The sequence below is a fragment of the Corythoichthys intestinalis genome, chromosome 19, assembly GCF_030265065.1.
Source record: "Corythoichthys intestinalis isolate RoL2023-P3 chromosome 19, ASM3026506v1, whole genome shotgun sequence".
NCBI classification, from domain to species: Eukaryota; Metazoa; Chordata; class Actinopteri; order Syngnathiformes; family Syngnathidae; genus Corythoichthys; species Corythoichthys intestinalis.
In genome coordinates, this window is record NC_080413.1 from 27,641,223 (window position 1) to 27,656,245 (window position 15,023).

At 37.2% G+C, this 15,023-nt stretch overlaps 1 protein-coding gene across 1 annotated transcript in view; it reads right to left on the bottom strand.

The window, feature by feature from the left end:
* Positions 1–15,023, bottom strand: part of rab10 (RAB10, member RAS oncogene family) — a 28,777-nt gene that overhangs the window by 12,438 nt on the left and 1,316 nt on the right. The window contains exon 2 of the mRNA XM_057822681.1: positions 5,805–5,865. Within this exon, the coding sequence (XP_057678664.1) occupies positions 5,805–5,865 (61 nt within the window). The remainder of the gene's footprint in view (positions 1–5,804; positions 5,866–15,023) is intronic.

Genomic DNA, 15,023 nt, shown 5'->3' on the forward strand with positions numbered 1-15,023 from the left:
ACTAACGCCCGCATCTAGCTTTTTGCAGATGTGCTGCTACCGCTACCGAGTCTATAATCCATCTAGTCCTATATAAATGATATCTACCGTAACATTATGTAGCTTAGCTGTACTTGTAGCAGCTTTTCGGCAGCAGTCAGGTATGTTGTTGTGTTTTTTTTTTATCTCGTGGCATGAGTTGAGCTAGAGCCATGAGTTGAGCGTTGGCATTACCCGAGGGGCCGGTTAATGAGAAGGATAATGTTTAGCTACTCCCGCTCCGTTCCATCCCGAAGACCGCGCGGCGCGCTGAGTGTGTTGTACTTCCGCTTTACTTGGCATATTTCAATAATCGGAATTTGGATGTTTGTGAATCGTTCTCGAATCTTCCACGGCCGAATCGCGAATAATCTAAGAATCGGAAATTTTGCACACCTCTAGTATGTAGTATGTCTTTGTAAAACTACTCTTAGAGGTACAGTTTTCTCTAAAAGTTACTCAAGTAAATGTAACTGAGTATATTTAATGCGTTACTACCCACCTCTGCAAACGGCATAGAGAAAATGAACCTTAAAAGAGAATCAGCCTGGCTAATACATGTTTCAGGACCGTAATTTAGTTAAATTTACAAGGTTCTAAGTTTTAGTATTAGACACAGACACAACTTGGATACTTTTTTTGTGGCTACACACAAAACAAATGTGTGGGTGTTCAGGTTAATCTAGACAACACTAGTGTTTTGTCAAAAATGAATACAACATTCTTATGAGGAGGTAGTCATAAATACCTATTTTGATTTGACAGCAAAATTCGTGTGGTGTGCTAGACGATTTACTGTATTATTTATTTATAAATATACAAAAATATGCATTTTATAATATTAACTTAATACCGTTAACCTATTAAACCAGCTAATGACAAACATCCAAGGGTGGGACCGAGAAAAACTGACACATTCACTTCATGAACAGTAAGGAAATTTTAAAGAGAAACATGAGTGAGGAAGGTACAGCCAGTGCAGAATCGGTACATTCAACAGATTTAAGTGGCAGGAAAAACAATAGATCTTCCAAATTTTGTAGGTATTTTGAAACAAAAACAGGATTGAAACCAGAGCAAGGTGTTGTGCAGGTAGTAAAGTAAGGCAGCACAAAAAATGTTTGAAAACCGTACTGTAGTGTAATGAAAATCAAGTATTCCAAGTGAAGCCCAGGCAAAAATTGATTGGCTTAGTGCTCAGTATTTACTGTATATGTTATGACAACCACCATCAACCAGACATTATGGATAACATAAAATATGTAACAAGGAAGCTTTCAGAAACTTGTTCAGACACTGGACAAACAATTAGCACCAAACGTTTTAAACTATAAAAGCTCAAATCCATGAAACTCCCTTTTCCACACCCTTATGCATATTTTTTTTATTTCCTGAAGAATCTCACTGAGCTCGTATCCATATCGTAATTGGCATATCTGGTATAAACATCCAGAGGTGAAATATTGTTAGCATTCCTTGACCTTCGACGATATAAAAAAGACAATCATTCATGTGACGATCAGTGAAATTCGATGTCAATATTCGACAATAGAGGCAACTTGGGGAACTGAAACAACATTCAAAAATGTAATGTTAAAGTTCAAGCTTAGTATATATATCTAAATGTCCAATAGTTCTGCTTTTGACTTCCTGATCGAAAATACTACAGCAGCTAAAAATTATAAAGTGCACAATACTTGTAACTTTGCTACCATCTATTAAAGTGATGCCTTGAAATATTAGTGACCCGACTTATGACTTTTTAGAGATACACGTAATCATTTGACTGATTTATTATTATATAATAGAATATGAGATGTGTGTTTTGAATTAAGAGGATGGTCAGAAAACAAATTGGAGTCGTAGCTCAAAGCACTACTGAAAAGCATTTTTCTTAATTTTTTTTATAGTAGAATAGCAACATCTTCCTCCTACAAGATTGCAATAGCTGGTCTGTAATATAACTTTGCTGAGTAAGGGGCGGCTATAAATTGTGCTCACAACCAATCAATATTCAGCTTGCTTTGTTTGGAGAAGTAGTTTTAAGATCTCACATGAGCTTAACTGTTAAAATGACATACTGTAGATGTTAACCTTTGTTATTTTGCAGTCCCACCAGATCCATTTGGAGGGAAAGCAGCAGAGATGGAATAAAATTAATATACTGCATCAAGTCCCTGGTGGACTGATGACCATTTCCTGTTGCAGAATATTTCGAGGCTTAAGAAAGGAATGTCACACAGATGTTTGGCTTAGATCTACAAAAAAATGGTGCAAGACCAATTTAGTTGGCTAATTCACAGATTTGTCTGAGAGCCTATTCTTTGTATGCTTAAAAACAAAATATCTATTTTCATTGTGCCCAGGAAAAATCAGTCAAATCGTTGGCTGTTTGACTTCTATCATTTATGGACAATCACAAACCCTTTCAGGTAATTCTCACACATTCTCTAAATAACATGTTCAAGTTGTGACTGGTCAGGGTCTCTGCAAATTTCAACAAGCCAAAATTAAGACTTTTTTTACGACCATAATGAATACGATTTCAGACCCATTTCACATCAATACCGGAAAAAAGTACAAAAGCCCTAAAGGAAAATTGGAGGACCGGAATTACTTGCAAGGTATATGAATTCACAGCTCTTTCACATTGCAATACAAAATGCTTAACCTAACTGAAAACACGAGGAATTTCTCTGTTGTGAATCAAGACTTGTAAACTATATAGCCAATGCCCATTGGCCACTTACCCATGGATGAAAGTACTGTAATTTGCTTCTGTTTAAAATTTTCTCCGCTGCTATGCTAACTAAGCTGTCAACACACAGTTGCGCGTGTTTAGCAACAGCTGGTGCTCTTCCATAAATTCTGACAGGTCAGCACAGGTAGTTCCGCTTTGTACCGTAATTTTCGGACTATAAGCCGCTAATTTGTTCCTTCATTTTGAATCCTGTGGTTTATCATCCAGTGTGGTTTATTTGTTGATTTATTTGGGTTAATAGGTAACTCTTTATTTGACAACGGCATCCTAATACTGTCATAACTATGACATGACACTATCATGGGCATTACTGAATGCTTATGACAGAGGTGTCATCCGGCAAAATATGTCACTAACTCCATTTATATCCAGCTTGGATCTTTTACATCCATTCAAAAGTGAGATAATTTGTCTAATAACACTAAATGACATCTGTTATAAACATTTATTGATGCTCATGACAGTGTCAGAACATAATTATGATTGTCTAATGACAGTCTTATCTACTGTCAAATAAAGTGTTGCCAAATACGATAACTAGCAATTAATGAAACAACTGGAACAGTAACTGAAGAAATAACACAGAACATGAATTTTGATTGTTATTTATAGCTCTAGCGCTGCAATGCATGCTAGGAGGATGCATGTTGGAGAACAACAATGTTGACAGCAGGTGGCAGCACTGTCTCCTCCAAAGGAACAGTGATGGCCATATGAAGCTTCTTGAAGCAATGAAACTTTGCAGCCAAATTGGTTCAAAGCTTCATGGTGGTTTATTTGGTCCTTTGAGCGCCTTGAAAGGTGGAAAAGCGCTATATAAGTATAACACCAACACCATTATGACAGTCATATGATGCCGCTCTCAAATAAGGTGTTACCGGTTAATATCTTTTGGTGTAAATATCCCATAATACAGTGAGGAAAGCTGCAGCTTATAGTCCAGTGCGGCTTATCTACAAACAATTGCTGTTTTTGAGCCAAATTTGGTGGGTGGTGGCTAAGGGTGTAACAGTACATGTATTTATATTGAACCGTTTCGGTATGTGGTGCTTGGTTCGGAACAGAGGCATACCGAACGAGTTTCTGACGTAATGTAACCCTTACTTTTCGAGGCTGTGAGTCGATCAGGTTACAGTTTCTTTGTGTAGATTATATTTACTCCGTCTTTCTTATTATAATGAGGACCAACACGGTAGGACAGTATAACCCAGAAACATCAACGGCGCGACAACGTGGCCGCCGCGAGAACGCAGTGAAACGCGGGCGTTAAAGTCAATCAGCCAATGCACACAAGTCGCAGTGCGGCCGCGTGTTAGACGCGTCCCAAAAGTGGCTCAACACGACACACCCGAAAAGAACGGCAGAGTTTATTATTTGACGCGAGACGCGACCTTCCTGCGTCAATACTACTACCGGTAAATAGGACCGGGCAGACCGGAAGTCACTCGTGTAAAAATACGGGGGATCCGGTCGATTTTCAAACTAATATGCAATCGTAACCCACTTTTTGAGTCCATCAGATCTCTCGAGTGGTAGATCGGGCACAGTTGACTTGTCTTTGTTGACTTACTGCTGTCTTCTCTGCTATAATAATAACCAACACGGCCCCTTGTTCAATACAAAACCCTCCTACCACAACGAAATAAGTAGGAACTAATATTCACATAGGAACTAAAATTGTACAACATAAAATATACAATATAAATGAATACTACATCACATTTGTGAAATACAAACACATAATAAAATAAATAGCCCATTTAAATAAAATAAATTGAAATTAGCTAAACACCTGTAATTAAATAATAATAATAATACACAGATCCTGCTTACACAAATAAATTTATTAATTAATGTGTGGCGCTTTAACTTGAGAAAATTCACCAATAAAGCTTTTGAAAACCGTTCATAAGAAAAAAAAAATGATTCATTGAGGCATTTCATTTGTAAAATACATGTTAAAATCTTTGTCATTGGGATTGCTTTTCTCTTTAGCACAGGACTTCTTTTTTCGTCTTTCTTTCAGAAAGAAAGCTGACCAATCTGCGGGGTCTGAAAGGCAAATTGTTGTTGGATTATCTTTAAATACCCGCTACTTTTTGAGCAGAATTCTAGCTTTGTATAGGCTAATGTTCCTATTGTTGAAAGCACAACGGTGTGTAATAAACAACTAGCACATTTATATTTTGCATTTTGTTTTCTTACTGTACCGAAAATGAACCGAACCGTGACCTCAAAACCGAGGTACGTACCGAACCAAGATTTTTGTGTACCGTTACACCCCTAGTTGTGGCTTATAGTCATGTGCGCCTTACATTGCGAAAATTATGGTAGTTACGTTATAGCATCCCCAAACATCAAAACATTTAAAAGCGAGACTGAAGTTTATGCATGTTCTAAATAAAAGTAAAGTCAACAGATTTCTAAGACCTTTCAGTCCTATTTAGGACCTTTTATGAAATTTTAGGATAATTTAATTTTAGACATTTTAAGGCCTCAAACTCAAATAATTTGACAACGCACGGATACCCTGTCCCAGTTGAGGTTTCATGTAAAAAAAAAATTTTTTTTAAAAGACATCGCACCTTCGAATTTTTTAGTATAAACACCAAATCATATAAACAAATCCAAATGATTTCTTCAAATTACCTCAGTTATCTTAATGCTAAAAGTGTATTTTGAAATATAAGCGTACGTATTACAATGATTAGATCTCTAAAAACAGCTACTCTGACACAAACACCGAGAAGTAACACATAAAACAGCATACAAAAACAATTGAAGGGATGCCCTCTTGCTCGTATCATTGCATCTCTCAATCTCAATGTGGTATGACCCTGAAGCCATGCAACCATAACTTTGTAGATTTGACATTCTGCACAAAGTACTGTAAAACTCATTTGAAAACAAGTTTGTGCTGTAGTGGGGGCGAAATCAATGAACTGCAATACAGCAGGTGGAGGAACACTATCTACAGAACAGACACGTAAAAGTGAAACACCTATCAAAATAACAAGGGACTCACCAGATCTGTAGTTTGATCTTCTTTCCTTGTAGTTCCACAGTTTTGATCTTGAAGTCTATTCCTAAAAAAATAAAAATAAAAACAAAAAATTGTAAACTCAATACAGATGCGCTATTATCACGTGAAACACTGACAACAAAACTGCAACTGTCTTAGCAGGACATTGTGTACACAAAACTGGAAAGAACTAATATTATTATGTATTTCTGGTGTGGCCATACTAGGTCCTTGACACCATCATTAAAGAACACCGGGATAAGCAGCTGGTTGAAAAATCGACAGACAGATCCGTACAGACATGCCTAGTAAAAGACTTCACATTTGGTACAACGAGACACGTGGACATGATTATTGTATTACCCTCCATCCATCACCACAATATTTTGCTAAATAATTCAATTTTGTGTGATTGTTATTCTTTTAGATGGGTCACGAAGCCATAGGAGGGACAACTGATGACTTTTGCCCCAGAAGTGTTGTTTTCCTGTTCAAATAACTGAGCTGTCACTTCAGTTAGAGCAAAAAGATTGTACTCAGTTTACAAGTTCAAGAAACAGCTGTGCTCTTTGTGGGGCAGGGCCACAGCATAATGAACAAAACGGCTGCCAAGGAGTGACTCACTGTGTATGATGCACTACCCAGGGAGGGCGGAAGGGGATATTTAGGTTTTTAAAAATTTGAATAGCGGAAGAGACAAAACATTTTACAGGCAGAATGAAGTTCTGCCTGCATCCTTATGGGCAGTCATGTAAAGGATTGGTTGTTCTCAACAAAAGTTTGTTTGGCAAAACATCACACTCTTTTGTTGGCATGCTTTTTAATCAAACGCTATTTTTACGGCACATGTAAAAAGCTGTGCACATTCCAAAACATTAAATTAAATTTTTCACATAGTGCCAGAGGGGTGGTTAATTTGTTCCCCCCCTTGTTAAGTAAAATTAGCATTTAGAAACAGCTTTTTAGACTTCCTTTGGTTGTCTCCGTGTGATATTGAAATTGTTTTGATGAACTGAAATCTTTGTGTGTGATGAATATGATGCGTGTGTTGGGTAAATACTTTTTGCATGGCACTGTGGTGAGGTGCATAGGCATGTCATCAGAAAAGTATGTTGAGTGAACATGACGTTAATCCCACCATTGGAGAAAACAGCACAACAAATATACATTGGGCCGAAAGTTGACTAAAATAATGTTTTCGGTTTTGGTAGGAAACCTTTTTACCGGAATACAGTTTAAGAACCAAAACTAAATGTGATGAAATAAGCAAAACCGTGACTCCTATCAGTCAACCTCCTTTTGTAACCACCGCCAACAGGTGAAACCTACGGAAGGCAGGGATTATTTATCCGGTTCTGTATTCTGTCTGTCTGTCTGTATATATGCTTGTGTTCAATATAACTCAAGAATGAATAAAGGAATACCAACATCCAGGATATGTTTGTAGTATGAAATGGAACAGCTAACTAAATGTTAGGTAATAAGGTTACAGAGGTCAGAAAAGGACTTTCTATTTAACTCAAATTTGTAGTGTAGCTGATAAGAGAAAGGGTCAAAGGTTACAGAGGTCAGATATATGGCAATGCTTTGAATTTGACTGCTTAAACAGAGGTCTGCTCTCTTAAAGTTTAGTTTCTGTGATCTAAATTTCCGACAGGCCCCCAACGCGCAATCCAGGAGAGCAGCAGTGCTAAAAAAAAAAAAAAAAAAAAAAAAAAAAACTGAAATTCGCACACTTGCTTCATGTTCTCAACAGCGTTAAGTCGGAAGTGGTGTTCCCCGTTCTTGCTCGATTGGTCTGCTGACTGAGGCCACAACCTCCTTTTAAGTAGTATTATAGTTTTATAAACGTATTTACTGTTGAAGTTGATTAAAAAGGGAAAGCTCTACCCTAGATTACAATATTATTTCAATTAAATTGCTTTCAACAGCAACACAAGAAGAGTTTCGGAATTTGGGCACATATGCTAAGTGCTGAACCAGCATCCTGTAAAACACAGTTTGACCTTTAGGGAAGCACTCTTCTGTATTCCGCATTAAGAGAACATTAAAAACATGCCTAACCTCCACGAAGTAAAGCCAAAAGCTATTCAGAGGCCTGGAAATGAGGGATGAGTGAGATGGGGGGGGGGGGGGGGGGGGGGTTCCAGTGAGAGTATTTTGAGAAGTGGCTATGCATTTATGTGTCCAAACAAATGAGTGCTCTGCCATTTAACATTAGCCTCCAGTTTCTATATACAATGTAGAAATCAACCCCAATCCTGCTGTGTATGTGTATGTGACACATATATTTTTATATTTGATAGGGTTTATATATATCAAATTACATGGTTACCTAATTCCAATATAGTTGTGATATGTTATATTATCTAAATACAAACACTGGGATTATTCCCAAATCATTTTCACCTCTTAGTCAATTGAATACACTTCAAAAAGAAAAAAATTGAGGGGGAATATTCATTCATTTTTAATTTGATGCCTGCTACATGCTAGGGGTGGGCGATATGGCCTTAAACATGTATCACGATAAATGGAGCAGATTTATCTCGATAACGATAAATGACGATAAAGTCGTCCAAGCGGACTGTTATATAATTTGAAAATCTGAATCAATGCATGAAATACAGATTAACAGTTTCTTGTTGATTTAGTTACCAGCATTCAATTTGATATATTTAACAAATGTACATGCAGTCTAGACATTAGGTTTATACAAATGAATTGTAAACAATAAGAATTCAAGTATGAGCATTTATAACAGAGTGTATGGCTTGAACAATGTACATTGTCAAAATCGATATGCCTGTGCAAACATGTCATTGTAACACAAATGACTTGCAGCTCGAACAGTACACTTCAAAAAGACAATTTATTGTTAATGGCTGCTGTGACATAATTATTCAATACAAGTGTTTACTTTATGGTTTCAGGGTCTACCCCCCCCCAAGTGCATTTTTTAATAAATGCACACATACATGAACCCCCAAACAGACAGACAGACACACATTAAAGCTATATTGATCTTCTGCAAATGAAACACTTAAGATTTTATGATAGCAATAATGACACAGAATTAAGCACATACAGAAAAATAGCTGGGGCCATTTGTGCTTTATGCTGAATGCTTTACCATCACAAAAGCTATCAGAGAAATCACACACAGTCAGATACAAAATAACGCGACATAGTAATTGCTAGATGCAGTCCATGCCCAATCCACTCATTAAATTCAGCCGTTTCGACAAGGTTAGAGCCGCTATCCGACTCCATCACGTTCATTTGTAGCGTTAGCCGCTAGCGGCCGCTAGCGTTAGCGGCTAGCGTTAGCCTGTGGCCTGGCTACCGGTAGAAAGCACTGAAAGCACCATCTCCGGAAATTGTGAGAACAAGGGAGGACAGCTGGTGAAAGCCCGTCTGGATGCCACCAAGAGTCTATTAAATGTCAGGTGAAAGTTTGGCGAACCTCCCTTAAGCCACACTCCATCACGTTTTGCTTGTAGCATTAGCTGCTAGCGTTAGCTTACCGGGCTTCTGTTTGATTGGCTTCCTGATGATCACGTGACTCCCTACGTAAGTACATTCACTGCTTTCTTAAAGGGGAATGAGCATAGACGAACAACAGAGTCAAAGCGGGATGAAAAGACTATTTTCTTGTTTTATTAATTTACCGAATTTACCGACATGGTCAAAATTACGTCGGTCATCGTGAAGAATTTCGGTGACGGTAAATTTTCGGTTTACCGCCCAGCTCTACTACATGCTCAAAAAAGCTGTGACAACAGAATGTTTATCACTGAGTTACATTAACTTTCCTTTTAACAACACTCAATAAGCAGTTGGGAAGTGAGGATAGTAATTGTTCAAGTTTTGCAAGTTAAATTCTTTCCCATAGTTGCTTGATGTACAACCTCAGTTAGGCAAAGGTCTGGAGTTTTCCGTTGCTGCATTTTGAGCTTAAAAAAAAAAAACTAACACGTTCCCATATCATCATTAAAGTGGGCTTTTGAACTTTTTGCTGGTAATAATATGGATGGTCTTGGGGCAGGCAGGGCATGACATCCATGATTTCTCAAAACAATTTGAAATGTGGACTCCGACAACAGCACATCTTTCCACTTTGCAATCGACCATTTCAGATGAACTTGGGCACAGAGAAGCCAGCCATGGTTTACTGAAATATTCCTAAGCCCACATGGCCAAAACCTTTACGCAATGATGCTGCTTTTTAATGCAATGTCACTTATGGATCGAAGGTCACAGGAATTCAATGTTGGTTTTCAACCTTGCTGAATAAATGCAGAGCTTTCTCCAGATTCTCTGAATCGTTAGACAATATTATGCAACCCAGATAATGATATCTCTAAATTCCTTACCATTTGTAAGATGAAAAATATTGTTCTTAAAGTGTTTTACTTTTTCTTGTGTAGTTGTTCCCAAAGTGGTGAACCTCACCCCATCCTTTGTTTTTTTCTTACTTCTTTTATACCCAATCATAACACTAACCTGTTTCAAATTAACCCATTCACCTGTAGGCTGTTACACAAGTTTTTTTTTTGTGTATCCCGCCAACTTTACCAGACTTTTGTCACACACCAGACTGTGAACCCTTAATTATTTCAAGTGTTTATTGCAATTCCATTCCAGTGCAGTGTATCAAGTCATATAAAAGAGATGCCCCACCACTGTAGGCATTTGATTTTTAAAGGCTTCAAAATGATGCTTTTAACTAGCCGCTTATTGGGAACTGTAGTGTCTACAAATTATATTGTTGATGATCTGTAGACTACATTAGTAACGTAGCATATTTAAACCACACTTATTTGATATTAATACTTTTAAGTATTTTCTTAAGGCATCTTTAGCATGTTCTGTCTGTATGCATCTAAAAAAAAAAAAAAAAAAAAAAACAGCTGAAAGCGCTTTGGGTGTCAAATTCACCTCTTGTAGACGTTTCGCCGGTGTAGCACATTTTGGCAGAACACAGTTTTTTATTTCCTACTCTCGTCTCATTCTGTCTTTCCTGTTCATTTCTCTTTTGCTGCTTGTTTTGTGAAATATCGACAGCGCTGTCATGCTCATTGCTTTCAGGTTAAAATTGAAAGGGTTGAACAGATGACATGTTTATGTAGCTAGACTCTGGAAGCCCGATGTTCTGACGAATGGGTATCCCTTGTCGAATAGTATCCCCGCTGTTGATAGCAGCTTAATGTTGAACAACTCTACTTTACGTTCTGACACGTCTATTTTGAAATATTAAAGATTAAATATATATATATATATATATATATACATATATATATATACATATATATAATATTTAGATACTGCTGCTATGTCAATATTCTTTCTTGCACACTATTAAAAACCAGGCGACCCACGTTTACTGCTTATCTAAAACGTTATCCTGCGCTATTATCTCGCAATATCATCAATATTCTATTGTAGTCTTTCGTGCATATACGTATGTGCTTGCAGAGTTTAGTGGTCAAAAGGCGCTATAAAATGGAGGGGCGTGGTTGTCGTGTGCATGCTGAGTAGCGCTTTGGATACCCATTCGTCAGAACACCAGCAGTGTAACCATGTGACGTCACCGCCTTGCGACGTCAACAACAATGGTTATCTGTATGCTTACCTGCTGTAAGACAAGTTTTCCCCTTCTTCTTATGGGACAATAAACTTAAACTGAACTGAAACTGAACTGAACTGATGGCGACCAACTAGTTAACCTAATAAAATGAAAACATTAAGAGGGGTTTCAATATCAAATTACTTTAACTCATAATAACTAGACGTGGGAATCTTTGGTCACCTAACGATTCGATTACAATTCAGAGGCTACGATTTGATTGTAAATCGATTATTGATATGACCCCTCCCAAGCTATTAAGTGCTTTTGATGGTTCGTACATGAGTAACAAAAATTGTACAAAAAGCCTCTCAGGCTTAAATAAATGACTATCTCAATATCAAGTTAACAGTTCAAAACAGTAATTAAAATACTCAAGTCCCCATTCTGTATCAGCAGCTGTAATCTACATTCAATTAATTTAATGTTGTGCATCAACAGTTAAAGTTGTTAAAATTGCTACCGTTATTCCATAATTTCCCTTCTGTCTACTTTCGACATGCAGAAGCTTTAAAACTGTTTTAAAGATAGATTCAAGTCAATATTTTAGCGATTTAGGAGTATTTTAGATAAAAAGTTAATTAGGTTTGCTTGGAAGGTTCGCTACAACAGCCTTCCAGGGAAGTCTACTGCTTTAAGATGGTGGCTGTTTACCAAGACCGGCAAGTCTGTCATTTTGCATCTAGTTCTATATACATATGATATCTATTATCTACCGTATCATTATGTGGACGTAGTTTGTAGCGGCTGTTGGTAGCAGTCAGGTATTATTGTTTTTTTATCTAGCAGCATGAGTTGAGCCAGAGCCGTGAGTTGAGGATTGTATTACCCGGGTAATGACAAGCATGATGTTTATTCTCTGTCCGTTGCTCATTGAGTCCCAAACACCGCGCTGACTGTGTTTTGGTTTCGCTTTACTTGACATATTTCAAAAATCGTAATTAGGATGTTTGTGAATCGGTGTCGAATCTTTCACGGCCAAAACGCGAATAATCTTAGAATCGGAAATTTCGCACACCTCTAATTGTAACGTTTATCTTTTAAGAACTCCAAGTCTTTCTATCTGTGGATCCCTTTAATTTTCTTATGCAAAACCAGAACGCATTTTGCTAAATGTTATGTTTTGAAAGCATATGTGCAACAATGATAGTGTAGCAATAAATAGAATGACACAGGATTTTTTTACTTATGCTGCCAGATGGAGTAAACAGTGATTGTTTTAGTATTAAGAATAACATCTTTATAATATATGAGAATTAACCTTTACGCACTGTGTGACAGGTGGTTCATCATTTCTTAAAATTACTAATCGCCTGAATAATCTGTCAATGATATTCTTTTGTCCATTAGGTTTTTGTCAGTATGAGTATGGGATAGTCTAACTTGGAAGAAAGGTAAGTTTTCAATGAGTGCCTTTGTGACAACTAAACAACTTGATGAACAATTCTTATAAATCAATACACTGGGCGCATTGCCTATAAAATGAGGGCCAGATTGGAAGAAAAAATGAAATAACGTTTGCTGATGACTACAAAAGGGTTTATGAGCTGAAAGGTTGAAATCAATCAAAAGAGATACATGCCGAGGAATAATCACGAGTAGGAATGGGAACCTCTTGGTACCTCACAATACGATACGATTTGCGATGCAAACCTCATGACAACGATGATCTGACGATATGGCGATACAACAATTATCAATACATTGGTCAAGAAATCATTCTAGGATATTCTACAAGCAACTAATAAACAGAAAAACAAGCTTCTGCTGTAAATTGGAATGAGTTTATCACTAGTAGACGTCCAATCCATTTGAACTAGGAGGGTTGTAGCAAATGAACATCCCTCCCACTTCAAACGTATTGAACGTCTATGGCCGTCAGTGCCAGCCAATGCCAGGCAATGAAGTAATTTTGCGCCATTTAAAGTAATTTACCTGTTGATTTTCAGTTACTTTCTATTGATTTTGGGATATTTTATGGGTCACTTTCTGTTTATTTTGAGTTACAGAACAGGAAGTGACCTGGGAATCACCCAAATGAATAGGCAGTGACTCAAACTCAACAGGAAATGACCTGTAAATGCCCTAAAATAAACCGCAAGTGACCTGTAAATGCCCTGAAAATCGGACAGAATGACTGTGAATGCTCTGGTTTCGAATGAACGAACGTTCACAGTACTGGTGCACGATAATTATTGGTCCGATAATTATCGGTCCGATAATAGGAATTATGACGTCATCTCAATAAATCCAATAACATTATTAATAGGACCGATAATATGTACTGTGCTGGCTGGCTGGGAAAACAGTTGACCATTTGCGGGGTATTGCTGCCACCTGCCGGTCAGAATAATTCGCTGCATTTATAATTTGGCCCACAAACTCATTTACTTCACAAAGTGCTGTGTCTAGCGGTAGTATTGACAATCGTGAATGCTTTCCGTTATTTACGTTTCCGCCTCGGAAATATATGTCTGTAAGTATTTATGTATGACACATATGGATGTGCAATATGTTTACTTCGGTGGTGAAGGGTCATATGTACAGAACTTCATAAGTTGCTGTGTTATAGAAGCCAGCCAATGCTTACGGCTAGTAGCTCAAGCTAGTGTGCTACGCTATACATACATAAAATAGTTGTCGTGTAATGTTAGTCTTGTCAGCATGCTTGGTAGGATTTTATACTATGCAGAGAAGAAACCTCATACTTTATTGAATATGGGTTCACTCGCTACCATTTGTATTGATTATTATAAGGAAAGCCATTAATCCTTTTTGTTCTACCGTATTTTTGTTATGAGGAATGAGTAATCAACCTTACTATATGTTTACAGTGTTAGTTACAAGTTAGTAAGTCATTGAGAGGCCTTTTGGTTGTTGATAGGCTTGCTGTCCTAGCCTGTCTCCCAGGTTAAGAAAGTTTTTTCATGGACCAAGACCACAACAGTCTCTTGTAGCACCAAATATTTTTATCTGATGACAAGCACAATACCCGTTGGGTTTGTTTTAGTTCAGTGCTCATTGTTCAGGAAACACATCTTCAATTATATTGACTAACTGATTGTGATTGACTCAAATTCTATTTGAAAAAATAAATATTGGCACTTTATTTGAAGAATGTTCTTGTCTTTGTTTTGTTCATTATAATATTGTTCATGTCTTTATGAAAATTCTGGTGAAGTCAAAGGCAAATCTATATTGAACTCACCATTATTATTTTTTTAAACCTCCAGGTATTCAAAAACACCTGTAATATGCATTTAAAAAATTATGTATTTATTATCGGTTATCGATATCGGTATCAGCTTTGAGGAGCAGGAAGTTATCGATATCGGTTTCAAAAAATGGATATCGTGCACCCCTAGTTCCCAGTCTAAAAGGATTGGGCTTCGAACTTTTTTTTTTTTTTTTTAAGACATTGACAACTTTTTAAAACGCTATCTCGATTCTCGGCAGGAGCATATCGATAACCTTTAGGGATACAAAGTATCACGATATACCACCATTTCGATATTTTGTCACACTCCTAATCACAAGATACTTGATCATATGTGTCGTTTATGTGCCGTCCGTATTTAATGGAATCCGATGCG